At 63.9% G+C, this 23789-nt stretch overlaps 2 protein-coding genes across 2 annotated transcripts in view; one reads left to right on the forward strand and one right to left on the reverse strand.

Annotated features, from left to right (window-relative positions):
- Positions 1–6896, forward strand: part of TMEM175 (transmembrane protein 175) — a 20334-nt gene extending 13438 nt beyond the window's left edge. Inside the window, exons 7-10 of the mRNA XM_042782948.1 lie at positions 200–364; positions 3478–3556; positions 4254–4389; positions 6215–6896. Coding sequence (XP_042638882.1) covers positions 200–364; positions 3478–3556; positions 4254–4389; positions 6215–6896 — 1062 coding nt within the window. The remainder of the gene's footprint in view (positions 1–199; positions 365–3477; positions 3557–4253; positions 4390–6214) is intronic.
- Positions 6897–9256: 2360 nt separating this feature from the next.
- Positions 9257–23789, reverse strand: part of DGKQ (diacylglycerol kinase theta) — a 33205-nt gene continuing 18672 nt past the window's right edge. Inside the window, exons 4-26 of the mRNA XM_007955776.1 lie at positions 23321–23552; positions 19864–19943; positions 19315–19414; positions 18790–18875; positions 18598–18723; positions 18083–18236; positions 17730–17804; positions 17559–17659; positions 17217–17455; positions 16929–17019; positions 16753–16807; positions 16499–16560; positions 15936–16086; positions 15451–15489; positions 14664–14779; positions 11697–11848; positions 11237–11385; positions 10891–11069; positions 10501–10601; positions 10190–10336; positions 9966–10077; positions 9731–9883; positions 9257–9361 (exon numbers count right to left, since the gene is read on the reverse strand). Of these exons, the coding sequence (XP_007953967.1) occupies positions 9257–9361; positions 9731–9883; positions 9966–10077; positions 10190–10336; positions 10501–10601; positions 10891–11069; positions 11237–11385; positions 11697–11848; positions 14664–14779; positions 15451–15489; positions 15936–16086; positions 16499–16560; positions 16753–16807; positions 16929–17019; positions 17217–17455; positions 17559–17659; positions 17730–17804; positions 18083–18236; positions 18598–18723; positions 18790–18875; positions 19315–19414; positions 19864–19943; positions 23321–23552 (2805 nt within the window). The remainder of the gene's footprint in view (positions 9362–9730; positions 9884–9965; positions 10078–10189; positions 10337–10500; positions 10602–10890; positions 11070–11236; positions 11386–11696; positions 11849–14663; positions 14780–15450; positions 15490–15935; positions 16087–16498; positions 16561–16752; positions 16808–16928; positions 17020–17216; positions 17456–17558; positions 17660–17729; positions 17805–18082; positions 18237–18597; positions 18724–18789; positions 18876–19314; positions 19415–19863; positions 19944–23320; positions 23553–23789) is intronic.

The raw sequence follows: 23789 nt of genomic DNA on the forward strand, positions 1-23789 counted from the left end.
GCCAGGGGAAGGCCTGGCCCTCTCCACCCTCCACACACCACCACGCCAGGGGAAGGCCTGGCCCTCTCCACCCTCCACACACCACCACACAGGGGGAAGGCCTCGGGCTACTGGGAGCCTGACTGTGTGGCTGAGGGTAGAGGAGGTGGGGTGCTGGGCGCTGGGTGGTCAGGCCCCGGCAGCCTGCTTTTCCCCACAGGCGGTGATCGTGGGCTACGCATTCCACTACCCGCACCTCCTGAACCAGCGGATCTCGCACTCGGCCCACAAGGCCGCCTTCCGGCAGCACGTGCTGGGCGTCGTCCTCCGTGGCCCCGCGCTGTGCTTTGTGGCCGCTCTCTTCTCCCTGTTCTTCTTCCCTGTGGTAAGGCTCCCCGCTGCTGGGGGCCTCCCAGGGGAGGAGCTGCCCAGCGAGTACTGTCGGCACAGGGGCGGGGCACAGGGGCGGGGCACAGGGGCGGGGCACAGGGCCCCAGTGCACAGGGTGTGGGCCCAGGACGTGGGAGCCTGGCGCAGGATGGGGGTAGGGGAAGGGCGTGGAGACCAGGCCTGCCCACTGCGTATATGTCCATGCCCGGCCAAGGCTGGAGGCCATGGTGCAGGGGAGCACGTGTGCTCCATCCAAGGACCCCAGGGCTGATGCCATGTGCATGGAGTGAGGAAGTGGGGCTCCTGCCTCTCGGGGCCTGGGGTGAAGAAATGACCCAGCTCAGAGCAGCAGGGTATCAACGCCCTTTCCCCTGAAAACCATGACTCAGCCTGGCCTGTCCTTGAGTCTGGTGCAGTGACTCGAACCAAAAGCAAGACCCCAGGAGACTCCAGGGTGAGAACCCACACACCAGTGAACTGAGACAGGAAGTCCCGTGGGCTCTGGTGGTCCCAGCACCGGGACGGGACTCCCCATAGGGCCGCAGATGGTCAGAGCACCGGCACACTGCACCCTCCAGGCCACAGGGGGTCAGGGCACCGGGACAAGATGGCCTGCAGGCCATGGGTGTTCAGACCACTGGGACAGTCCTCCCTGCAGGCCACGGGTGGTCATGCTCCAGGACCAGCCCGGGGCAGGGTGCGCTTCGCCAGCAGGTGAGCTCCGTCTGTTCCCGAATATGCCTGGAGGATGAGCTGTCCAGAAAGAAAACGTCCCGGCATCAGAAGGAGCCAGAGAAAGGGAGAAGACAGAGACGAAGTCCCACTGTTGACAGGGGAGGAGCTGAGGCCAGGCCCTGCTTGGGGAGAGTCACCGTGCAGGATGTGCAACCACTGTAACGAGGAGGAGGGCCGCGGAAGCGAAGAACACGCAGGTTCACCTGCCCTCAGGACGTCGAGCCTAGGATGGCCTCACCTCGGAGCTTCACGTTCTGTCAGATCCTGGCGGCACAGCTGAGGGAGCGTGGAGGCAGAGTAGCCGGCCCGGCTCACCTCGCCTGAGCTGAGCAGTAAGACCCCAGGCCTGCTGGTCCCTGTGTGGTCACAGATGACACCGATGGGCGCGGGACATTGTTCCTGTACTGCCTCCTCACCGGGGCCAAAGGCAGACAAGGAGAAGCGGCCATCTCCAAGTTGATGCCAGCTTGGAGTCTTGGTTCTCTAGTGCTGCTCCAACAGAAATACCCCAAGTGGAAGGCTGAACAAACAGGGCTTTATTCTTTTACAGTTTAGGAGGGTAGAAGTCCCAGTTCACAGTGCCAGCTCTAGGGGCTGGTAGGGACCCCTCGACCTTGGGCTTCAGCCCTGCCTTCCAAACCATGGAGCAAGCTGGAGGCTTATCCTGGCTCACGCAGCAGCTGGCTGCTCAGGCTGACAAACCCACGATCGGCAGGTAAGATGGCACACCGTTTGGTTCGCTGGCTGTGCAGGCAACAATCTCAAGATCAACAAGCAATACGATAGGCCACCAGTTCAAGTCCAAGAACTGGAGATAAAGACTGAAGGAGCTGTAGGAGCTTCTCTGGATATACTGGACACAGGCCACACCCCGAAGGGAACTCCTTCATCTGCTCACAGCAGATTCCACCATGGAGGGGATTACGCCAGGCCAGTTTATCATGGGCCACAACTACATCCAGCTGCCCAGCCACTCAAAGCCACAGCCCAGCCAAGATGACACACAACTGCCATGCTTGGGTTGTCCCCACCTTTTGCTATTGTGACTAAGACTGCAGTGAACACAGGGGTACAAGCCTCTGAGCTCCTGCTTTCCAGTCTCTGGTACCTGAAGGGAAGTGCTGGACCGTCCAGTAGTTCTGGCTCAGGTTTGGAGGAAGCAGGTGACTGTCACCGTGGCCACGCCACCATACTTTCCAGCAGCAATGCACCAGGCTTCCTGTTTCTCCACACCATCACTAACACCTGCTATTTTCTGACTTTTTTATAGTAGCCATTTCCATGGGTATGAAGTGATACATCACTGTGGTTTTGATCTACATTTCCCTGATGACTAATGGAGGAGCCCAGGTGGTACAGTGGTTAAAGTGCTTGGCTGCCAACCAAAAGGTTGGTGGTTCAGACCCACCTGCCGCTCCATGGGAGAAGGAGGAGGCAGTCTGCTTCCATACAGACTTCCAGCCTTAGGAACCCTATGAGGCAGTTCCACTCTGTCCCAAAGGGTCATTGTGGCTCAGAATTGATTCAACAGCAGTGGGTTTTTTTTTGGGGGGGGGGGTTGGTTTAAGGCATAGTGCTGAAGGCATTTGACTGCTAACCAGAAGGCTGGCAGTTCAAAGCCACCAGCCACTCTGCGGAAGGAAGGCGGGGCAATCTACTTCCGTAACGATTTACCACCTTGGAAACCCAAAGGAGGTCACTATGAGTCGGAATCGACTCAATGGCAGGGGTTGGTTTTTTTTTTTTTATTTAACTACTAAGAACATCCAGCCTCTTCTTAAGTGTTTGTTGTCCATTTGTGTATCTTCTTTGGAGAGATGTCTGTTCGCATCCTTTATCCATTTTTTCATTTAGGCCATTTGTCTTTTTGTTGTTGAGTTGTAAGAGTTCCATGCATTCTGGGTACCAGGCCCGTATCAGAAGGCCCTGGGTGGTGTCCACCATTGGTGCACTGTGCTACTAACTGAAAGGTTGCTGGCTGGGGTCCACCCAGAGCTGCCTTGGTGGGGAAGCCTGGTGACCCACTTCTGAAGGGCCAGCCACTGGGGACCCCATGGTGCACAGTTCCACTCTGACACGGTGGGGTCACCAGGAGTCGGAGATGACCCAGTGGCAGCTGGTCCTTGGGAGCCCTCACCGGGCAGTGAGTTCCCACCATCTCCTCTTCCAGGGACTGCCTTCTCACTCATGGAAATTTCCCATTTTGATGAAGTCCAGTTTCTCTTCTCTTTTGTTGCTTGAGCTGCTCTCCTCTTCTGAACAGAGCGTCTCTGAGTGGGCTTCCTAGTGGGTCCTGGGCTCCAGGTGGCATGAAACCCCAGGTGGGTGGAGGCTGCGAGCCCCGTGTTAACGCTGCCGTCTCTCTGTTCCCAGTCCTACCTGCTGATGGCGACGGTCATCTTCCTCCCCTACCTCAGCAAAGCAGCCGGCTGGTGCAGGGACAGGATTATGGGTAGGTCCCCACCTCCCCGGGCAGCTGGTCTGCGGGAGGCTGACTCAGGGGGACGTGGAGTGGAGGGAGAGGCCTGGCCCCCAGTCCTCCCACGGAGTGACTGCACGAGTGTCGAGGTCCCCCACGTGATGAGTGCATGAGCCTCGAACTCCCCCCGTTTGGTAACTGCACGGGCCTCAGGTCCCCCCCATGTAGTGACTGTGTGGGCCTCAGGGTGCCCCCACGTAATGACAGTGTGGGCCTTGAGGCCCCCTACATGGTGACTACACAAGCCTTGAAGTCGCCCCCCCCCCCGTGGTGACTGTGCGGGCCTTGAGGTCCCCACGTGCGGGCCTTGAGGTCCCCACGTGTAATGACTACGTAAGCCTTGAGGTCCCCCCACACAGTGACAGGGTGAGCCTTGAGGTCCCACCATGCAATGACTACACGGGTCTCCAGGTCCCCCTATGTGGTGACAGCATGAGCCTCCAGGCCCCGGCAGCATCACTCAGGTCTTCGTGCTGCGTGTGTGAACTCGAGTGTGGACAGGCTCGCACACTTAATGAGGCTGAGGCTGCCTCTCCTGGTCAGCCATCCACCTGGGTGTCCTCCCCACTCCCCCCACGCTTCAGACCCCAGCCCCTTGGGACAAGCACAGAGCTGGGGGGCTGTCCCCACGGCCCTGTGCAGGGTGGGTCAGCTCCTTCTTCCCTGTCAGGCCCAGGGGAGCCCCCCGCCCAGAGCCTGGACTTCTTCACCTTCGACCTGCACGAGCCCCTCAGCAAGGAACGCGTGGAGGCCTTCAGCGACGGCGTCTACGCCATCGTGGCCACCCTTCTCATCCTTGACATCTGGTAGGACCCGGGGACAGAGGCGGGATGGGCAGCGACAGCCACAGGGCCTCCCAGCCAGAGCCCACCTGCTGCCCCTGCCTCACCTGGTGTGAGCAGATCTGAGCCTTTTGGGTGCACCAGGCGGCTGAGGTGGCTGCCCAGAGCTTCCCAGGGGGAGTTGGTGTCCAGGACCCCAGGGAGGACAGAGCTGCCCAGAGAGCAGGCAGGTGGGGGCACCTGGAGAGCCCTGCCCCACCTCCCCCCCTTCCCAGAGTTCCATCTAGACTGCCAGCCACACCTGGGGAGCCACGCCGCTGGGGGCCCTGCCTCCTCCAGGGCCCCTGCCCCCTTTCTGGTCAGGCCTTCTGAGCCCTGCGTCAGTCCCCTCACTGTGGTCTTCCCTCCTGGGCAGCCTGACCCTCCACCGTCTGCCCGTGAATTTTCTGCTTTTAATCACCGCGTTCTTCTGTCCAGACCTTTCTTCTGGTAGTTTCACACGTCGCTGGTCCTTCCCTCAGTGTCTTCAGTCCCTTAGTCATTGTTCCACATGCACAGTTTGTGCAGTGAGGCCAATTCCGTGCTCCATATCCGTGGGAGAATGGCATGGCCGTCTGCTCCTGTCCAGATGACAGTCTTGGAAACCCTACAGGGCAGTTCTGCTCTGTCCTGCGGGGTCCCTGTGAGTCGGATTTGACTGGACAGCAGGTTTGGTTTGGTTTTGCTTTTGGTACCTAAACGTCTGATTCTGTCCGGCTGACAACCTACAGTCTAAGACACCCGACTCTCTCTCCATAGCTTTTTCCTTCAGTAACTTGTGCAAGGTCTTTAAAATTGGGAGTACATCCTCACTGCTATTTCATCTTTAAGGTCTGGATTTAAAGAACATTCCAGAATGATCTGCTTTGCTTTCACTCTGCAGCCAGGGCCCGTCTGGCTCAAGTGGTCCTTGCTGAATGACCTGCCCCTGCTGAGGGCCTCCCAGGGGCCGGTGTTCTTCCCTCCCCCATGCAGAGCCTGGACCGAGAAGTCTGCCCCCTACTGGCCGTGTGTCTCCCAGACTCACCCCCACACCCCCACCCATGCTTGCGCCCTCACCTGTGCACTCACCCACCTCCCCAGACTCGCCCCTCACCCCCACCCATGCTTGCACCCTCACCTGTGCTTGTACCTCCGTGCTACCGCTCCCACCCACCGTGCCCACGCCCCCAGCCATGCCTGCGCCCCCACCTCTGCCACCCTTCAAACCCGAGCTTCAGGCCCCGGGTTTCAGAAGGCCCCCAGGGCACCCTGCAGCATGAGCACCTCCCCTGAGGGTCTTCCTGAGGTGGGTGGCCAGTGCAGGGACCGCCTGTGCAGCCCGGCATTTCAGAGATGAGCGCCCTCTTGGGCTACGTCCAGAAACACTGGCATCCCCATCCCCTCGATGGACAGGCTCGTTGCCTAAGTTTAGATCTGGGTGGCCGAGCAGGACCAACTGCAGGTTCCCTGATTCCCTGGTGCAGCCAGGTCAGGGTACCTGCCAGCAGACGCTTGTCAGCAGTGTCTGTTCCTGGTCCCACCCTGGCCAGGGCTCAGGAATCTGAGCTTGCAGACTCCCTGCCTGTCTGAGAGCCGCAGGTATGCCAGCACCCAACCGCCTGGAGGCATGAGGGCGGCTGCGGGGGTGTGGACACAGACCCCCACAGGCCACCCCGCCCCGAGCAGGCACGGAGAACGGCACTGACCCAGCCAGAGAGAGCTCTAGGGGGGGCTGTGCACCAACCAGACGCCCTCCCGTGCCACGGCAGGGCCGCCCTGCGCGAGCGAGGCGGGGCTGGCGCCAACGCCATCCGTTTGCTGTCCCCAGCGAGGACAACGTTCCGGACCCCAAGGACGTGGAGGAGCAGTTCCAGGGCAGCCTCGTCACAGCCCTGGGCAGCTTCGGGCCGCACTTCCTGGCCTACTTCGGCTCCTTCGCCACCGTGGGCCTGCTCTGGTTCGTCCACCACTCCCTCTTCCTGCACGTGCGCAGGGCCACGCGGGCCATGGGGCTGCTCAACACGCTGGCGCTGGCCTTCGTGGGCGGCCTGCCGCTGGCCTACCAGCGGACCTCGGCGCTGGCGCAGCAGCCCCACGAGGAGCTGGAGAGCATCCGGGTCAGCTGCGCCATCATCTTCTTCGCCAGCATCTTCCAGTTCGCCACGTGGACCGCGGCCCTGCTGCGCCAGCGGGAGGCCCTGCGCCCGTCGGCGCGCTTCGGCGGCCGGGAGCACGCACTCATGTTCGCCAAGCTGGCCCTCTACCCGTGCGCCAGTCTGCTGGCCTTCGCCTCCACCTGCTTCCTGCGGCGCTTCAGCACGGCCATCTTCCACCTCATGCAGGTTGCCGTGCCTTTCGCCTTCCTGCTCCTGCGCCTGGGCCTGCGCCTGGCCCTGGCCGGCCTGCGGGGCCTGCGGGGCCTGCGGGGCCTGACCCGGCCAGCAGGGCCCCTGCGCAACGACCAGGGAGCTGCCGACGCACAGGCCCAGCTCCTCCCTGCTCCCTGCTAGAGGCCCAGCGGCACATCTCCCCACCTGGATGCCTGCTCTATCTACTCCGACCTGGACCCCTGCTCCAGGGAGCACACTGTGCCCCCAACTCCCTCCGCAGCACCACCCTGTGTCCACGTCTGCAGCCTGAGAGTGACACGGAAGGAGAGGACGGCTAGGTGGGGAACTCCTTGTGGGCACAGGCCAGCCGAGGGTCAGTCCGCAATATCCTAGAGCCTTCTGGTTGCTCCCTGGTCTTTGCAGGCCCAGCTTCTTTGTGGAAACCTCACTCTTGTTTGGTCAGTGTCTGTGTTTCCCTCCCTCGCCCGAAGGCATCTTGTCAACATGGTGATGATCTTACTCTGATTAACTATAGGAGCTGATCTGAGAAGTGGAGCGGCAGGGCTCGAGACGGGTGGGTCTCCCAGGGGCGGCCTGGGCTGGAAAAGAGGGTGTGAGCTGGGTGGGTGAGTGGGGGTGGGTCATGGCCCTGGACTTCAGCCCTTTCTCCTCTGCCTGGACCCCAAGGGCACGTGTCCCTTAAGGCTGCAGGCTCAGCCAGTCACCCCTCAGGAGCTGCCCACTGTGGCCCACCCACCCCACATGCCACGCCCAGGCCCCAGGGACGGGACGGGCCCTGCGTCCTGGAGCTGCCGTACCACCTGCCCCCTCCCCACACATGGGGCACCTTCAAAGTCACACTCACAGAGACCAGGGAGACCCAGCACTGTATTTGTCACAGACATAAATTATTACATTCAGGAAGCTATAAATTACACAGGACAGGGCTCCACTCAGTGCAAGTATGGTCGAGCTGCCCGCCACAAATCCAGCACACATACACACACTCACAGACGCACAAGTCCGCCCTGACCGTAACCTACAGACAGCACCGCAGCTCGCAAAGCAGAATGAATGCACCACGAGGAACAGCGTGCGTGCTTGTGGATGACGCAGGCACGTGAATGCCGGAGGCACGTGAGCAACCGGCCAGAGCAGCCTCAGATGCACTTGTGTGGTTTTGGCAAAAAGCACAGGGTGGGGAGGGGTGCCACGGGCGGAGGGCCTGCTCCGTGGCCAACCCTCGGACAAGGCCCCAGGCCCCAGGCCCCTCGGCCAGTGCGCCTGCTGCAGCTCCGGCAGCAGCAGGCTGGTCAGTCCAAGGGAAACGGGGAGTCTGGAGCCAGATTGCCCCTTTGGGGTGGTGCCCTAGGAGACTTCCCATGGAGTTGTGACTGTTTCCGTCCCCGTGGGCAGTCACTGGGCCCCAGGGAACTGCAGTTCTGGCTCACCACGCCTGGGGGCTGTTGGCTAAAATAGCCTCCAACCCCCTTCCCGTGTGGCCTGACCTGCTGCCTGGTCCACCCCAGCCACCTCGGTTGGGCCCGTGAGTCAGGGAGGGGCGGTTACACACTGAAGCCTAGAATCACCGACACAGCACAGAACTGGTCGTTGGCATGCAGCTGGCGGGCAGCTGGCCGTGGACACCCTGGATGTGGACCCAGGTGATGAAAGCTGCTCCCCTGCCCACTCAGTGTTGTCACCTACACCACATGCCTCGAGGGGCGACAGTGAGCCCTCACCAGCTTCTTTTCTGGTCCCTTCTTTCTGTTCCAGGCAGACGCCCCACCAGGGGGCCGGGAGGGGCAGGCCCCTGGCCTGTCCACAGCCTCCCTTCCTCACCTACTCCTTAGCACAGCCCCACACTGCCACCTGCTGGCAAGGCTGCTTCTCACCAACCTTGGGGCATCCCAAGAGACCTGCCCTGACTGCACAGTGCAGCTGCGAGCAGGCCAGCACAGGGGCTAAACAGAGCCCAACACTTGGCATGTCCTGCCCACAGTGCCCACCAGGGCCTGGTCAGGAGCTGCCGAGGCAGGCCAAACCATGCCTGGACAGAACGTGGTGCTCTTAGATGAAGTGACACGGGGCCCTGCTGTGTCTGTGCTGAGTTGCAGGAGATGTGGTCATGCGTGCCCTGGGCTGCCCACAGAGCCGGCTATCCCAGGGGCCTAATGGGCACACGATGAGGCGAGGGCCACCAGCTGGCTGCATCCTGCAAGGGCCCTGGAGGTGAGGGTGGTGGGGTCCCGTGTCTGACGCCAGGCCTGCAGCTGGGTCCCACTGACCCGTGTGGCTGAGTGGCAGCGTGCACCCCACAAGGGCCTCAGCTGAGCCCCACGGCCACCCACTACATGGACACACCCATCACCCTTCCAGCAGCCTCCACGGGACGTGGCACCAGATGAGGCCCGAGATGGAGACGTCCCCAGGCACACAGTCCCAGGAAGACACCATGAGGACAAGGCTGCTGCCCAAGCGGTGAACCAGGGTGGGTGCAGGGCTACTCCTCGGCCTTCCTCAGCCTCCCACCAATGCCTCTACTTGGCATCCCCCGCCGGGGCGGGTGTCACATCCACTCTGGCCTCCTTGGGGCCGCCTCCAGCCTTCCTGGGCTTCTGCTTGGATTTTTTCAGCATGTGAACCTGTCACGAGGCAGGAAAGTTAAGGGGGCTCGGAGCTGTCAGCAGCCTGGGGGTCTGGGCTGTGCGTGCGCTGAAGGCTGACCCAGCACCAAGGACTCCAGACCAGAAATGAAGCTTAAGCTAGTGGGGGGCAGAGCTGGGCTCACGCGGCCCACCCCCAGCCCCCCCCAAACGCCACACAGCCCTCCTCTGAGGCCTAAGGTGAGCTCGTCTGCCGAGACGGTCCCCAGAAGGAGTCAGCCATTCCTACCTGGTCCTCACGCCCTCCCTAGGCTGCCACCAACCACTCGCAGGGCCCAGCCTGCCTGACCCCGAGCCCACCTCCACACTGGCTCTGTGTCCCGGCCTCACCCACTACAGCCCACGTACCTTTGGCCCCGCAGCCGAGATGATCATGTGGCCAGGAGCCTGGACCCAGGGCTCACCATCGACCTGCACGGGGGTGGCCTTGAGGAGTGTGACGCGGAAGTAGGAGCCCTGGGCGATGCGGATGCCAGAGCGGAGCCCACCCTGGACCTGACCCTGGAGGGGCGAGCGGGGCTCAGCCGGGGCCACGGCGTTGTGGCGTGGAGGGGACGGCCCAGCCCCCTGCCTGGCCACTCACCATGTGCACGACGCCGGTCACGCCCACCACCTCCAGCAGCCCGTCATCGATGCGCGGCTTCTCAAACCTCGAGTCATTGTCGGAGCCCCACAGGTCGGCCCCCGAGCCCCAGCTGTGCGCGGGGGAGGGGAGAGCGTGGGCCACACGTAGGGGTCCGGCGGCCACGCCGTGGGGGAGCCAGAGCCCAAGTCTGGCAGGCGCTCGGGCCGCCCGCCCGCCCGCACCTGGGGATGTTGATGAAGATGAGGCCCTCGATGCTCGGCAGCTCCACCTCGTGCTGCCCCACCTGCAGGCGGATCTCCTTGTGCAAGCTGCGCGAGTGGCTCATCTTCTGCAGCCCGACCCGCACGTACACACCTTTGTTGTGGAACCTGCAGGGTGGAGAGCCTCTGCTGAGCCTCAAGCAGCCCCTGGGCTCCAGCCCCCTGCTGCACCCCTCCCCGCTGGCGAATCCCCCGGAAGCAAGCTGTCGCCAGGTGGCCGCCCCTGCCCTGCCGGAAGGAGTCCCCGGACTGCAGCTCCCCCTCCTCCGTACCTGCTCGTGAACTTGCCAGGCTCCTCCTCCCGGGCCTGGTGGAAGTCCAGACTCAGCTCCGCGTCAATGCCGATCCCGCAGTAGTTGTTCATCTGGACGATCTGGGGACAAGGCACCCGACGCTAGCTGCTCCCGGGCTCTCCAACCCACGTCCTCCACCGCTGCCAGAGCGTGGGAATTCCCCTGCTTAAGCCACCCCGGCTGCCCAGCACCTCAGGGGAGGGCAGTGTGCCACGCGGCACAGCGAGGCTTTAGCCAGGCCTGGGCCTGAGCGCCAGCAAGGGCCCCTTCTCTAAGCAGAAACGGCTGCGGCGCTGGCACAAGGGGGTGTGGGGGGGCATTCCAGGGGACGGGTGACAGCACACACAGGCACCTCCTCTTCGGGCGCACCTTTGGGGGTTCCACGTCGGCCACACTGTTCTCCGAGCCACTGGCCTCGTGGGCATCCAGCAGGATGGTCCAGCGGTCCATGAGCACGGCGTCGGCTTCGTCCACAGACACCAACACAGAGAAGGGGTCCTCGCCACTGTAGCCCGCCCCCCAGCGGAGCACTCGGCCAAGGTCATTCCCTAGGATGTGAGCAAGATACGGAGTGGCTCCCGACACCCACCCACTCGTCAGGGGACAGAGACCTGGGGTCAGAGGGGCCTAAGACCACCACGGACCTGGAGCAAAACTCAAGGGCAGGAAGAGACAAGCCCCGTGGCCCACACTCCCCAGCCCTGGCTGCACCCACCTGTGCCCAGGGGCAGGATGGCCACAGAGGGCTGGGGGCAGGCCAGACGATGGCGCGTCTCCTCCAGGGCACCGAGCACCCAGCCCACGGTGCCATCCCCGCCACACACCAGCACCCGGAAGCGGGGAGCCCGGGAGAACGTGTGGAACCTGGTGGGGGAGACGGGACACGTCTCGCCACGGCCCCTGGGGAGCTGGCCCGGACCTGCCAAGGGAGCAGGAGTGGGAGGCAGGACATGTTGTCTGGCCAGACCCCCAGAGCAGAAGCAGGACTCCCCTTCACCCACACATCAGGCTCCTGCCCCATGGAGGGCTGAGGACCCTGTTGCAGCTCAATCACTGTCCCCAGGTCTGTGGGCACAACTCCGCCCTCCCTGTGCCCACCTGCCTACCTGCCCCCCCACGAGCATGCCAGAGCGGAAGGGAGGGCAGCAACCGGACCCCCCCGCCCCCACTCTCACCCTGGGAGAGGCCCGCCATTGGTCAGCTCGAAGACCTGGTGAGGATTCAGCAGCTTCCGGAAACTGTAGAGCAGGTCTCGACCCTTGAGGCCCCCGCTCTTGGGGTTCACAAACACGAGGAGGGGGCAGCAGTCTGGGGGCAGCTTTGCATGCTGACGGATGAGGAGTGGGTTACGATAGGCTGCCCTCTGACCAGAGCTGCTGGCATGACCGACCCCTGACTGGGACTGCCAGATGACTACCCCACGCCGGGCAGGGACCCCGCGACCACCTCCCCCACGCGGCACAGTGACCCTGCAACCGCCTCCCCCACGCCGCGTGACCCAGCGACCGCCTCCCCACGCCACGCAGCGACCCAGCGACCGCCTCCCCCACGTCGGGCAGCAACCCTGCAGCCACCTCCCCGGACAGTGACCCCGCGACCGCCTCCCCCACGCCGGGCACCGACCCTGCGGCCACCTCCCCGGACAGTGACCCCACGACCGCCTCCCGCACACCGGGCAGGGACCCCGGGACCGCCTCCCCCACGCCGCGCAGCGACCCTGCGGCCACCTCCCCGGACAGTGACCCCACGACCGCCTCCCGCACACCGGGCAGGGACCCCGGGACCGCCTCCCCCACGCCGCGCAGTGACCCAGCGACCGCCTCCCCCACGCAGTGACCAGCCACTAACACTGGGCAGTGACTGCCCCCCACGCTGGGCAGTGGCCAAGTGGCCAGTCCCCTCATGCCAGGCAGTGACCAAGTGACCACCCACTAACACCGGGCAGTGACTGAGTGACTGCCCCCCGCACCGGGCAGTAACCCAGCGACCGCCTCCCCCACGCCAGGTAGTGACGCAGTGACTGCCTCCCCCATGCCGGGCAGTGACCCAGTGACCAGCCACTAACACTGGGCAGTGACTGCCCCCCACGCTGGGCAGTGACCAAGTGACCACCCCCCACGCCGGGCAGTGACCAAGTGACCACCCACTAACACTGGGCAGTGACTGAGTGACTACCCCCCACGCTGGGGAGTGATGGAGTGACCAGCCCCCCATGCCGGGCAGTGACCAAGTGACCAGCCACTAACACTGGACAGACAGTGAGTGACCGTCCCCTATGCCAGGCAGTGACCGAGTGATGAGCCCCCGACACCGAGCAGTGGCACCCCTGTGCCATGCCATGACCAAGTGACTGCCTCCCCAGCCCCCGCTCCCAAGTCCCCCCCCTGCCCTGGGCTTCCCAGGACCATGGGTCCCACAGGTCAAGCCAGCCTTCTCCCAAGGAAGCCACAGCCACGCCTTCACACAAGGCTGGGGGCCACACAGCCATCCCTGCCAGGAGCTCCACGCCGTACATGAGCCACGCCATACCTGTGACACGGCTACCCAGACTCCACGTGTCCACACACCCGGGCTGGAGAACAAGCCCCTGCCGGTGCTGCCGCCTGGCTGAGCGCTGGTCCTAGGGGGCCGTCTGCGTGTGCAGGAGCAAGGCTCCTGGCCAGCCCCACTCTGTAGCCCCTACCCCCTGCCTCCCACTCAACGTCCAGGAGCTGCCGTCTCCCTCAGCCACAGTGACAAGGCCACCACCCACACGTCACCCTGGAGAGTGCAGAGCCAAGGACAGACACAGCATCCCTACAACACTGGGGTCCACGGCTAGGGGTCCTACGACGGGGGGCTGGGCTCCCTACAAGGTGGGGTGACTAAAGCAGACAGCCAAGCGGGGCTCAGACAGGTGGTGCTGACAGCACACACGCTCCACCATGGCCTGAGGCCAAGAACACAACTGGGGACACACTGGGGACACACTTGGACCACGTGGTGGCAGAGCTGCCCTGTGGTCACGACTTACCTGCTCACCTGCATGCAGACAGCTAACAGAAAAGATAAGAAACATGCATCGGCCCTACCGCCTGGCTCTGCCGCGGAGCCAGGCCAGAGGTCAGGACCCTGACCTATGGCTGCATCTTTGGGGTGACAGAATGGCCTGTCACCAGGCACAGACACAAACTACCAAAAAAAAAAAAAAACAAACTCACTGCCACTGAGTCGAGTCCAACTCATGGCGACCCGTCCTTGGGTTTCCGAGGGAGTATCGCTGTGGAAGTAGATTGGCCAACCTTCCTTCTGAGCAGTGGCTGGTGGGTTTGAACCTCTAGCCTTCTGCCTGCTCTATTCAGGCTTCTCCTGGTCTGGGGTCAGGGAGAGAACAGCTGCGGACCCCTCAGGCCGGTCGGTCAGAGGACCAAATGGCTGCTGGGAAGGTACAGCCAGGAGGGCAGGGCAGGGGTCTCCAGGATGGGGCACAAAGTCAGGGAGCACCACCTACTGGCTGGAGGCAGCCTGTGCACGGACCAGCAGGGCCCTCGGTCACCAGGTGAGAGAGGCCAGTGCCTGGTGACCCAAGAGGGCAGGGGCCCGACGGGATGTTCGTCAGTGGTCACCACCACCGTTGGGGCGCTGTAGTGAGGCGGTCACTACAGAGGTGCTGGCCAGGTACAGCCGGGGGGAGGGGCAGGGAACACTATCCTGTGGGTTCAGGGCCTCGGCCAGTGCTCCCATCTTCTGGGCACTTGGTCCACCGTGTCCTCACAGAGCCGACCATGTGGACAAACGGGCTAGGCTCGGCCGCTCACCTGCCAGGCAGCCTCACTCAGGCCAGGCAGACTCTAACCTCGCCCCTCAGAGTACATAGGAGAGGATGTCTTTCCTGGCCAGGGCTCAACGGCTCACCTGCCAGGCAGCCTCAGACGCTTGCCCACTGACCACACCCGCTCAGGGTACAACGGGATCGACAATGTCTTTTCTGGGCTGGCAACGTGGCACGGCACTGCCCAAGAGCCCAACGAAGGTGACGAAGAGAAAAGCGTGTCCATGGAGACCTCCCAGGAAAGCCCCGCCACTCGAGCGTTTGAAAAGCAGCCATCGCCCCAGGTCCCTGCAGCGCTGCCCCCACACCAGGAGTCCCACTGGCCACTTACCAGCACGTCAGGGAGCACCAGGGCCGTGAGCGGGCGGCCCTGCACGGCCGTGTCCTTGACCAGCATGTAGAGCCGCTCAGCCTCTGCGAAGCAGGTGACATCCAGCACCAGGGCGCCTGCACAGGCGGGCATGAGCTCCAGGGTGGGGCCTTGGCCCCCTCCCGAAGCCAAAACTGCTCCCAGTTCCAGCCATGGCCAGCTCAGGTCAGCTCATCCGGAAGGCCGCACCCAGGGGCTATACTTCACCTGCCCCAGTAAGCCCTGCCCCCTTAGGAGGAGCCTGGAGTCACTGGCTCCGCCCACGGCCACAATAGGGCAGCAATAGGGCACGAATGTGAATGGGCGCAGGTGCACAGATGCCACAGGAGGTACAACATGACACCTCACCCTGCGTCCCCCTCCATCAAGCCCCGCTCAGGAGCTGACATGCTGCCTGTTGGGGGCCCGGGAGAGGCCCAGGGCCTCGTGGGTCAGCCTGGGGGGCAAAACACGCCCCAAAGAATGGACGAGTGCTGAGGTAGCTGGGGGTGATGGCAGGCAGGGATCCATGTTTTCAATTTTCCAGAACAAAAGATGCAAACACACCATCAGGATGGAGAACCCAGGGTGGCAGAAAATGCCTGAGCAGAATCTGGTTTCAGCAAGAGCTTATAGCAGAGACCCTGGCATAAATCCTGGCTGCCGAACCGGCCCCTGGGGCCCCCGAGACCAAGGTCAGCCGGGCAAGTGCCCTGGAGACCAGGGAGACGTTCAGCCCAGCCTGAGCCCGGCCAGCACCAGCACTCACCTTGCGAGGGGTAGACGTGACTCACAGCCACCACGTCAGCTGCAAAGACAGACCAAGGTCAGGGCCGCTGGGCTCCAGCAGGGCTGACATGGGACAGAGTGGGGGTCCAGGCACCGGTCCCACACGTCCTCCCCCACCTTGTTCCAGGCTGACCATAACCACCAGGCAGAGGGCAGCTCCCCATCAGGGCCCACGCCCCCTCCACCCAGTGTTCCGGCCTCGGCTGGGGGTAGAGGAGGCACACAACAGAGAGTAGCACCAGGTGGGAGTGGTGGGAGGGGTGAGGGGGCTCAGAAACCTCCTGGATGAGGGGCGCTGGCCTGAGCCTGGAGGGGAGGCCAGAGGACAGGGACCGACTCAAGCAGAGCCGAGGAGGAAGGCAAGGGCGACGGCTAGGGGAAGGGGCCAGGCGCTGCAGCCCCAAGAGCCGGCCGTCTGGGGTCCCTCCCCTCTCCCAGGTACCCAGGCAGCCCGGAAAGACCCACCTTTGGTGCCCACGGCCTCCTGCAGCAGGGGGCCGTATTCCTGGGGGGCAAGGCCAGACGGCAGGCCGCCCACAAACAGGGAGACACGTGGCACCACAGATCGGCTCTCCACCACGTAGAACCGCGTCTGGCTCATCTGCCGTAAGGACGTCTGCAGGGAGAGGACACTGAGGGCCGGGGCTGGCGAACATTCTCCCCACCCCTGCCCTCCACATCCATAAGGGGCGCTGTGGAGACTTCCCAGGCTGAACTAAGACGACAAAAAAAAGGGCGGCAGCAAAGGGTTTTCTTCCTCTTAACAAGCCCCTTCCACCCCGTGGAGGCTTGGGGAGACCCTGTGGCATAGGATGCCCCACAGCCGGGAACAAGGGACGATAAAGCAAGCAGAGACGGTGCAGGCTTGGGGCCAGATGGGGATGCCCTACAGGCCAGGCCAGACAGAGGCCCAGCTGCTACCCACCCCCAAGCCACAGCAGGCACGTGACACAGAGGGCACACACGGAAGCCCACTCGTGCCCTGGGCCACGTGTGTGCAGTGGGGGCCTGAGCCCACACTCACAGACCTGCTGGATGTTCCTAAGTCGGTCCAGCAGGGGCTCGTCCTCCACCAGCACCGTGCGCTGAACTGCAGGGCAAGGGCACGGTCCGTCAGCACGGGGCGCTGCCACCCCAGAGAACAGCATGCGCCTATGCCAACGGCTGCCTCTAGACCCTGGGCTCCCAGGCCGTGGGGCAGAATGCACTGGGACATGGGGTGTGACCCACAGCCCTGGGCATCACCTCCCGGAGCAGCCCAGACCCACGGGCCAGGGCTCACCTTGCCTACTGCCCATGAGCACCTCAACCAGCTGGAAGCTCTCAGGACTCTCCGCCTGAGGGCAGAGGACGGGGTGTCAGGCCTGGGGCCAGCCCCCAACCACCCCAAGGCACATGCACAGGCAGCCAGGCCAGTGACCCCAACACTGGCCCAGACCGGGCCCCCACCATCCGCACCTGACGTCCAAGCAATGGGAGCACCTCCAGCACGACCGTCCTCACTGTGCTCTGAGGGGTCACACGGAGAGACACGCAGGCCACACCCACCCTGTAGGGCAGACCCTGACTCAAACTCACGCCCCTCCCCATCCGACAGACTGGAGACTCACCACTGGGGACAGCGCAAACCCCCTCCCTGCCCTGTCCAGACCTCATCTGGCAGACCCTGAGACTCAGATGGGGAGCCCCACCCTCCGCCCTGCTGGCCACGCCCAGCTGGCTGTGGGATCCTGGCTGCAGGCTCACTTGAGCCAGGCAGGGTAGATCCTCAGGACCTCCTGGGTGCGGGGCAGGGCCCGGATGACCCAGGCTTCGGACACGGGCTCTCGCGACCCGGGGCCTCGGCCGCTGTCGTCCCCAGCAGCCCCGCCACTCCAGGCTTTTCCCTGGGCCCCGCTCTCGCCAGTCTGTGCGGGCAGGGGCAACGCCTGCAGCTCAAAGTCACGGGGGTCCTCGCTGACGTAGTATGCCCGCAGCGCCATCTCCTGCAGAGCAGAAGGGCAACAGGCAGACAGGCGGGCCACACCCCCTACGCAGAACCTGCCCAGGGCCAGGGTCTTGCGGGCACCCTCCACGGGACCCCCTTACCAGCACCTCCTCGCTCCTGGCGAGGCGGGGGACGGTGATGAGACGGAAGCAGTTTCGCCGAATGCTGTCATCCCCATCAAAGATCTTCAGGGTCTGTTTGCCTGGCCGGAGGGAGGGGCTCGTGAACATAGCTGCAGGGGCGCAGGGCAGACGATAGGGAAGGGCACTTACCAGACTCTGGAGACGCCAGTGCCTCTCTGCCTGGTCCCACCACCGCACTTCCATCCACACTGTCGTCCCCCTCGCCTGTGGGGCAGGGCAGCACAGGAGCTTGGTGTGTGCAGGGGGAGGGGCACGCGCACCCAGGCCCCCCCAGGGCTGCTCTCAGGCCCGAGAACCTGCCGCGGCCCTGTGCCCCCGCTGTGGCTCTGCCCAAGCTGCCTCCTTCCAGCCCCACACCAGGCCTGCCTGTTGCCGTGCCCTGGGCACTGGCCTCAGAGCAACGCCACACCCCATACGTCCTGTCTGGTGACCACACTCTCCCTCCACAGGACACAGGGCCCCGCCACTGCCCGTGGCCTCACCTGGCTCCGGGACCACGCTCTCCGAGATGCGGAAGCAATGCATCTTGCTGAAGTTGCGGGATACCAGGCGCACACAGGCGGGCGGCAGGACCATGCTGCGCAGACGCCCGAACGAGCACTCGGGGGGGAGTGCAGATGAGCAGACTGAGTGCACCTGAGGGCGGCAGGGCAGCACGCCTCAGCCGGGGCCCCGGGCAGCAGCCTCAGGGGTCCAGGCCGGCCCCAGGAACTGCCCTGGGGCCCATGCTGAGCACCAGAGCCCATGCTCACCGCCCCGGACCAAGAACGCCCTGGAAAGGCAGCCCCCCAACCCCACAGGCAGGAACAGTGCACCCCAATTCTCCTCTGTCAAGTGGGAACCCCACCCCAAGGCTCAATGAGAGCTCCTCGCAGGCAGGCCTGGGAGGAAGGTGGCCATGATGGTGGTGGGGGGAGTTCCACAGCAACCACCCCATCTCCCCGTCACCCTGAGGTGGTACCACAGGAGGCCCCGCGTCCCAGCCCAGCCCCGTCACCTGGAGGCCACACCACTCGCAACGCAGGCCAGCCAGGACCTCTGAAGAGCCACAGGTCTTCCGGCAGACGTCGCAGCGTGCGCCTGAGGGCAGGCTCCCTTCCCGCCAGTGGTGGTGGTATGTGTCCTGGGGAGGCATGGCATCAGCCGGGCCCCCCCCGACACCCACCACGCCCTGTGTCCCGACACTCACATGGTCCTGATGCCCGTCCTGGTGGCAAAGGCGGCAGTCGCTGCAGGCGAAGGGCACACAGTCGGGGTGAACGTGCAGCTCACACACTGGGGGGCGGGCAGGGTTAGGGGCTCTCACAGCACCCCCGCACCTCGGCAGGTCACGGCCGCCGCCACGCCAGCCTGCCCTGGCCACCCCTCACCCCCACGTCACTCAGTCCCTACCGGCCGGCACCAGGGCTGTCATGTGCCCAGCCAAATGGGGTTGCGCCCTCCCTGACCTCACCCTGATTGCCGGACCCCCTGTATCCCTCACCCCCCTCCCCCACAAGCACTTCCAGGTCACCTGCTGCCCAGTGCGACCTCAGGATCACCCGACATGGGCTACCGACAGGGCTGTGCTCCAGGGCCGGTCAGCCCCCCAGGCCACCCCTCCGTCTCCCTGCTGGGCCACTATGGGCAGCACCCCTCCGTCTCCTACCGGGCCACTATGGGCAGCAGAGATCAGGACCCAGGACCCAGGGCCCAGGACACCCGGCAGGAGTACCTTCGCAGCGGAGCGCAGGCGCCTCCAGGGCCTTGCGGCAGACCGCGCAGAACCTGCGTTTGTACAGCCCCCGGGGGCCGAAGCAGTGCGCCACTGGGACCTGGTGGGGACAGAGCACAGCCTCAAAGGGCTGCCAACCCCCCAGCCACCACTCTCACCCCCACCCTAGCCCATCTGCCAGCCCACATCCTCAGATCGCCCTGGGCTGGCAGCCCAGCACGCTCGCCGTGGGGACCACCCAGGAATCCCTGGCAACCATCCACCGGCTCTGCAGGGACCGCCCCTGAATGGGACTGGCCTCGCGCAGCCCTTGTGGTGGGCTCTCTCCCTCAGCACCAGGCCCAGGGGAGGCATTCGAGGTGCCGAGCACATCCATGCTCACTTCTTTTCATTACCGAGTAGTATTCCATCCCGATGCTTTTCAACAGCGCCCGTGACCAGGCACACGACGCTCAAGTGGACAATAAGCATCTTGGCACCATGCTCTAGAAGAGACATCCCCCCACCAGCCAGGGAAGACACCCCGGCAAGAAGGGTAGCTGCACTCACCCGGACCAGGCTGGGCGCCACGCACGCACACGGGGTCTTCATGTGCTTCAGACACTTCTCATGGGACATGAAGTTGCAGACTGTGGCGGGGGGAGAGCTGTGTGAGTGCGCCCCCCGTCCTGCCTGACACTCCCGTCCCCATACAGGAAGTGAGAGCAGGCTCGGCACGTGGTGGAGCCCCAGTCTGCGCGGTGACTGCACCCCATGGCAGAATGACCCACGGCCCAAGGCAGGGTGACCTCGGCCCACGGCAGCCCGAGGTGGGCGCCGTGCTCTGCAATATGGCCAGAGAGGGGCCTTGCAAAAGGGCGTCGCTCCCTTCAGGGTGGAAGCCCTCTGCTGGAAGCTGATGAAGGCATGGTTCCCGCTGTGGGTGCCTCAGTCCAGTCCCACCACTTTACTGTGCGAGGGACAGCACCCCCGCCATCCCCTCCTCGGGGACAGTGCAGCGAACTCCTCAATATGGCTTTCCTAGCCACAGTCTTTGTAACTACCACCAGATTCCTGGCTGGAACCATGCAAATAAGGTGTGTAGAATTCTAATGTCAGGATTGGTTAGTTTTGTCACTCTGCCAGGCTTAAAACGAGCTCTCCTAGAGTGAGAGAGGGGATCTCATTGACATCGAGAGAAGAGCTGGAGGTGAAGGGAGCGCGTCCTTGGACCCGAGATCCCTGCACCGGACCTCCTTGGCAACGACGTCCAGGCACAAAGATGCCCTGGGAGGGAGATGGCGGCGGTGGAACCAAGACACACGAGACAGAGCAGCGGGCTTTGCGGCCCACAGAGTGAGAAAGGCGAGTGCCTCTGGGCAGGAGACTTGCTGGCGGAGTGGGGTGCACCGAGGTGGACCTATGGGCAGATCTGAAAGAGCTCTGTAACACTTGCCCGAGAAGGGCAGCGGCCAAGCCAAGAGGCCAAAAGGCCAGAGAGGCGTGTCTGAGGGCACAGCAGAGAGGAGACTGTCCTGATGGAAGAACTAGATCCTAAGAGCGTTCCTGAACCTGAACCTGTTATTTCCCTCATAAATCCCGTAACTGATAGTATCATCTGTGAGCTCTGTGTGGCCATCCCAACAAGCTATCGAACCCAACAGAGAAGTAGTGAGTGCCGTGGGAGGGCAGCTGGTGTCAGAGTTGGTAAAAGGCTGGAGAGTGGTGGCATGTCTGGCCTCATAGGAGCAAGCCTTAGGCTGCTGACAGTGACTCTGTCTTCCCCTCGTGAGGCTGGAGGAGGTCAAAGGATGCCTCCCCCATGTCCTTTTGGGTGAGGAAGGAAGCTTGAGTCCCTGAGGCACCCCTGAGCACTTCAGAGGCTAACGCATTCCCAGTTTCCTCAGGGAGGGGCACCCTTCTCACCAGCCCCCCTCTCCAGTTGCATGTACTTCCTGATCACCCCTCCCACACACTGTGGGCAGGGTCCATGACAGGCAGGGCTCACCTGGCCCAGCCTCTCCAGGGCCCCCCAAGGAAGCGCCTCGACCAGAGGCAGCGGCCATCATACCATCCAGATAGGGTCAAGGCAGGGTCACAAGGAGAGCGAGGCCACTCCAGGTGGAAGAGAAGGCTTTACCAGGGGCTCAGCTGGAACAGAGGCTCAGCCAGGACCGGACCAGGAGAAGGGGAGGGGGTTGGGACAGAGAGGGAGAGGGCTGGGAGGGAGGGAGGGGGAGGGAGGAGGAGAGAGAAGGGTAAGGGGGTAGAGGGAGGCTGGGGGAGGAAGGAGTGGGGAGGGAGAGAAGAGGGGAGCTAGGGAAGGGGGGAGGGCAGCAGAAAGAGGGCACACACAGGAGGGGTGGGGCTGGGTCCAGTGAGGAGACCGGATGGACAAGGCTGCCAGGGGCACGCAGAGGGGCAGGTCCAAGGGGGCACACGCCTCCAAGACAGCCTGGGATGACCAGTGTGGCTGCCCAGAACACCACTCTGTGGAACTGCCACACTGCACCCCGCCTCCCAGTGTGGCCCCCAGCACCCAGTTCCTCCAGAGGCACAGACAAGCTGCTCCCCACCTCGCGCCAGAGCAAACTTCCTGAAGCGGGGAGACGGAAGGACGCCCCTACCCCCAGCACCCCAGAGCAGCGTGACCAAAGTGGCAGCAGCTGCAGGCAGGCGCCGGCCAGGCTTCCTCCGCTGGGTCACGCAGACAGTGTGGGCTTTCCAGACCCGCACCCCACATCCTGGGTGCTCCTGGGCAAAGGGATGGAAACTGCCTCCACATCCCCTCCCTAGTGACACGCCCAGCCTCTGTCATGAGCTGCTCGGGGATCTCGAGTCCCCTGCAACCTAGAGACCTAGAGCCCCACCTGCAAGAGGTCGTGCTGCGAGGGAGACCCAGGTCTGGGGTTCTAGCCTCATACCCAGGGCTCTGCTTCACCACCTCCCACCTCTGCAGGGGCACCTGGGGGGCTAGCTTCTACCTAGCGCTCTGTACCTCTCTCCTGTCCCGGGGGACCTAGGGGTAGCCTCAAACCGGAGCTGCCTCTGGCCTACATACCCCATCCTCCTCCCTCTCAGAGAAACCCCCCACTAGACGGGAGCCGGGTGGGGCAGTGCCGATCTGAACCATCCCCAGGCTCAGCTGGCCAGGCCACCTTGTGCAGCCAGGGGACCCAGGGTCCAGCTTTCCCTGCAGTTAGGAAGAGCACCCCCACACCCCTTCCACTGCACCAGGCCCTCAGAGCCTCCTCTGCAGGTCCTTCCCTGAACCGTCTGTCCGACCCCAGAGCAAAGGCCTGTTTTCCTGAGAGAGGAAGACGCTCCCCATCTCGTCCCACCTCCAGGTCCCAGGCCAGAACACAGGAAGTACCAAAGGTTCACTGCTCTTCACACTAGCGTCTCCTCCCTGCAGCCCCAACACTCAGATCCTGCCCTGAGCTCCTCCGCCCCCACACACACGCTCACACCCACAGGGGCCGTGGTCCCTTGGGCTTGGCAGCCTCTGAAGGAAGCACAGACTGAGAGAGGCCTGGCTCACGGGAAGGACGCACACGGCCTGGCTAGCGGAGGACGGAAGGGCCCTCCTTGCCCAGGCCGGCCGGCTTGGCAGCTGGGAGGGAGCCATGTCAGGGCACGCCACACCCAGAGATGAGAAGGCCTGGCCCGGCCGGCCGGTTTCTCCAGGAGCCTGAGCTCGGGCAGTGCCAGGGCTTGCGTCCCCCTTGGGCAGCAGCGTGCCATCAGGGACGCTGGCACAGGAGCAGGTGGCCCAAACACACCAGCCTGCCTCTCTGAGCCCCAGCAGAGGGGAACGGATGCAGGACACAGGAACGTCTCAGGTCGCTAGCCTCATGCCTCCTCCACTGCAGAGCACTAACCCATCCCTGAACAGCCTTGGGGGCTTTTCCCCACAAGGATCCCAAACGCAGTACCACACTGCCCCAGTTCCCATGGGACTAAGCCAAGGGCCATAAGTCTCGAACCCATGCGCAGAGCGCTCCACGCTCTCCCTGCCCTTGGGCACACGGAGACTGCTCAGTGAGCAGAGATGCCCAGGGCCGCTGGCGTCGCCGCACGACCTTCACCGTCCCCAACCCCCAACGCTGGAGCAGCGCAGTCACGAACACCTCCGTCTGTGCGTCCGTCCATCCGGACTTTCGGGGCCCAGCCTGCTTTGGCCCCCTGCCGCCAGGGGACTCTGCCCCGGGGAGGCTGCTACTGGGAGGCGCAGGGCCAAAGGTGAAGAAGTGTCCAATCTGGGATGGGGCAAGCCGGGTCCACAGGTGGGATACTGACGCGTCCTGGAGGGGGCGCCCTGGGGCTCCAGGCTCGGAAAGGGGTCTGGGGGCGCCGGTGGGGTGGGGCTGGGGTCCTGGGGTGGTCTGAGGCCGGCGAGCACAGTAGGCAATGAAAGGGGCTAGGTCCTCGCTAGCAGAGTGGGGGGCGGTGCTGGAGTCCGCGAACCCGGGAGCGCACGCGGGGCGGGGGTCGCG

Source organism: Orycteropus afer, unplaced genomic scaffold, assembly GCF_000298275.1.
Source record: "Orycteropus afer afer isolate SDZICR_OR568_19922 unplaced genomic scaffold, OryAfe1.0 scaffold00539, whole genome shotgun sequence".
Lineage (NCBI taxonomy): Eukaryota > Metazoa > Chordata > Mammalia > Tubulidentata > Orycteropodidae > Orycteropus > Orycteropus afer.